At 25.4% G+C, this 3850-nt stretch overlaps 1 protein-coding gene across 2 annotated transcripts in view; it reads right to left on the bottom strand.

Annotated features, from left to right (window-relative positions):
- LOC108690626 (acyl-CoA-binding protein homolog) overlaps nucleotides 1–3850 on the bottom strand; it is a 25037-nt gene that overhangs the window by 372 nt on the left and 20815 nt on the right. Inside the window, exons 1-2 of one of the 2 annotated variants that reach the window (XM_018198014.1) lie at nucleotides 2578–2653; nucleotides 587–701 (exon numbers count right to left, since the gene is read on the bottom strand). In XM_018198014.1, the coding sequence (XP_018053503.1) occupies nucleotides 587–701; nucleotides 2578–2592 (130 nt within the window). In that variant the 5' untranslated portion in view covers nucleotides 2593–2653. Of the gene's footprint in view, nucleotides 1–586; nucleotides 702–2577; nucleotides 2654–3850 lie in introns of those variants that run through there. The other variant, XM_018198013.1, reaches the window with a different exon arrangement.

Genomic DNA, 3850 nt, shown 5'->3' with positions numbered 1-3850 from the left:
TAAGTATATAAATAATTAGTTTTCTGTGATTTAACGAGAGAGAAAATAAATATAATTTAGCAAATATAATTATAATAAAATTAATAATATAAATATACATTTAATTCAATAATTGCAATTAATATATACAAATATATTATATACAAGATGAATCAGAATAATTGAATTAATTTTTTATTCTACGAGAAAATTATTGACCTCACATCTAATTTTCGACTAATGTTAGTGATACAGATTAGATGTGTGGATACATCGTGCGAATTACTGGACGCTGAGAAAAAAACGCATTTTTAATATCTTGTAACAATTTTCACTCAAACGTGCCTGTTTTCGCGCTCAAACTAACAATTCGCACGATGTTATCCACGCATCCGATTTGTAAAGTTAAGTTTAATAGTTAGATCAATAAGTCAATAGTCAGATCATTAAGTCAATATTGTAATCGATAATTTTTTCTTATGGAGTAAAAAACTCAACTACTCTCATCTTATATATTGTGTGTGTGTGTGTGTGTGTGTGTGTGTGTGTGTGTGTGAATATGTATATACATGTGAAATTTAATGTTATCATTAATATAGGAACTTACATGTGTTATTATCGCCAAGTGTAGCTTGTTTAAATAAAGCATAAAGCTCCAAAAGTTCATCGTCAGTAGGACGCTTTGTAAGCGCCTTTACAGCTTCTGCAGCCCTTTCAAATTGCTATAAGAAAAGTACAATTTTATTATTTTAAAATAATATAATATTTGAATATATTACTAATATTAGTACGTATTAGTAATATTATAATATTTTATTATTTAACATATAACTATAATATTGATAATAATAAGAGAATGTTAAAAAAGAATGTTCGTCAGAAACACCGTTATTTGTCACTATATATCTTTCAGCAGTTCATTATCTTATAAATATGGATGCTCAAAAAAGACTACGAAAGTGACCTTTGAATCGTGATTCTGCATTAAGCTTTTTAAAAGTGATCTTTATTATTAACTAAATTTAAATTTACAAAATCATGCACTTAAAGTGTTAATATCAGCAATTATATAAGTAATTCGTAATATTTAGTCATATAATTTTTAAGATCACAATGAACAAATTCAAAATTATTGTAAGTTCGGAACTTCCAAACTTTCTTCAACTGAATATACCCAAATTAAATGATAATCTACTGTCTGTCCCAAATTTCTCTTCGGAGAAATGCACGTGATAATATTGTACACGGTCACAGCTTGTAATCAACGAAATTAGTATGCTGTGTCGCCAAGTCAATTTTCGCAGCTTATTTCCGTTTTAATTAATTCGTCGACATCTTTTTGATGTAGTCTAATTTTAAACTTCGGAAAAATACGAAGAACGCATTTTTTATATATAAAACACAAAAATTGCACTTTTTATGTATACAGCATTAATAATGCATTTTTTATAATGAAATTATATAATTATCATAATGAAAAATAAAAAAAGATATCTATGATATCTGATCGAGAAACATCCTTATAATCGCACGATTGTACTGTAGTATTATAAATACTTTGTGATAGAATGCTTGCACAATAAAAAATGAATCCCCATCTCACAAAATTTATCATGATATGTAAACCAAGGTTGAACGACATAAACTTGTTTCTTTTTTCGAGAGATAGCTTATTATTATTATAACAGATAATAGCTATTTAAATTAATTTCGTTCAATGAAAATTAAATAGGATTTTATTTGAACAAGTTGTCAACTTTTTACATTAGATATCTCTCTGTAGCTAATTCACAAATTATATTATAATTCACTGGATTAAATGAAGAACAAGATGCATTTCTAGAATGAAATTTCCTAAGAAAATTTATGCCCTTTATTTTCGATCACATTTACTTGAATTAATATAATAGTTGAATTTTTCAGTGTTTTAATCAAAAAATAAATTTCTCAATCGAGCTTTGCTCGATCTGTTTTAATTGAGAAATAAATTTTGTGTAATTTGAGTCTGACTTAAAAAAGTATATAAATAAATAGAGATATGATTTGATAGATGAATTCTGGGATACTTTATATTTTTAAGTGTGCAATGCAATGTATAAACCGGTTCTAAAATCAACCGTAGAAAACCCCGTTATAGGCATTTGTCATAGATGACATTCGTCTATAAATCTTTTCGCGACCTCCCAAACATACATAATATTTTGAAACAAACAATACGATAATACTGAACACAAACATTCTACGTGTTAATTAAGAAAATCTCATCATAAAGAAACGCATAAATTAAAAGGAATTAAACATGAAAATTCTCATTTTGCGAATTTATGAATCTTCGAAATCAGGAATTGAGATAATTTCTGATTTTTTTGCATTTTAATCTATTCCTTTTTCTGATTGTTTTTTTCACACAATTAGATAATTTTATTTATAGATTTTAATAATCTCATTATGTCTTATATATAATTGCCACATTTCTCGAATAATTTCTAATTTCTTAAATTATTTAATTTTGTGAAATTTAATTTTACAAAGTGAATGCTCGCCGATACTAATTCCTTTTAATTACTCTATACTTTTTGTATGAAAATAAAGCAATACCTGATCGACCGACATCGGGATGTGAATCCGCTTCGTGTGCAAGCTAACTGTCTACTGACTGTAGTAATCACGATTCTACGCTTCCCGATTGTTCGCGCTGGCGAATTTATTATTCTAGCGAGGTGGGGAGCGTGGTTTTTTGATCTTGATTACACAGTATGATTATATAATATTATATTGATTATACAGTATGATTATATAGTATTACGAACGATTACATACGCTTCAAAATATATAAAAAGTGACTGTAATATATGCATATGATTAGTTATGAAAATTATATTATACTTGGGTAATAACTAGTTAAAACGTTAAAAATTAAAAAAAAAAGTTAAAAAGTTAATAACTTTTAACTTAACTTAATTAATTTTAAATGCATTAAATTTTAACTTAATTAAGTTACTTTTAAACATTAACTTTTTAATTTTTTTTTAAGTTAAAAAATTTTTTTATCTCTTTTAAATAATCTTAGAAAAATAATAAGATATAATAAAACTAAGGGCATATATTCGTAATCTGTTCATATTTTAAGACCATTTTAAGTAATTTCTTAAGATGCTAATACAGCCCTCTTGGTTTGTGCGGTTATGCCTTATGTTATAAGTCTTAGTCCGGATTTACAATAGGTGTTTTAAGCCTTAAGTTATAAGAAATTGACCAATTACAGTCAAATATATTCTTCTTGAATTCGATTGTAATTGGTCAATTTCTCATGGCTTAAGCCTTATTAAAAAGTAAAAACCTAAAAACCTATCTGCAAGTCGCAAATCACGCTGATGTGCCGAAACCATTAACGCGCTTTAAGTACATTAGCGTTCAATGCAGCCAGTAGTCTATGGTTATTAAATTATATTACATGTAAAAAAAATTAAAAATTAAATTTACCTAATAATCTATATTATAGTTATATTGTAGTTATTGAATCTCATTTTAAGAAAAGTTTGAACATTTTGATCTAAAAAATAATTTTTTTCAAAATTAATTTTTGTTTTAACTTAAATTAATTCAATATTGACTTAACTTACGTTAAGATAATTTTTTTATTCCTTAAACTTTTAACTTTATTATTTTGTAAAGTCTTTAACTTTATTCAGTTAAAAAGAAACATTAACTTACCAATATAACTTATACTATATTATGTTAAAATATGTAAGTCTATTTTTGTACGTAGCATAATATTTTGTTTTTGTATGGAAAATCAATCACACACATATATATTATAAAAAGTGATATATATATATATATATATATATATATATAATTTTTTTTTTAA

The sequence above is a fragment of the Atta colombica genome, unplaced genomic scaffold, assembly GCF_001594045.1.
Source record: "Atta colombica isolate Treedump-2 unplaced genomic scaffold, Acol1.0 scaffold338, whole genome shotgun sequence".
NCBI lineage: Eukaryota > Metazoa > Arthropoda > Insecta > Hymenoptera > Formicidae > Atta > Atta colombica.
Note: the sequence above shows the minus strand (reverse complement) of the source record. Positions and strands in the feature narration are given on the sequence as shown.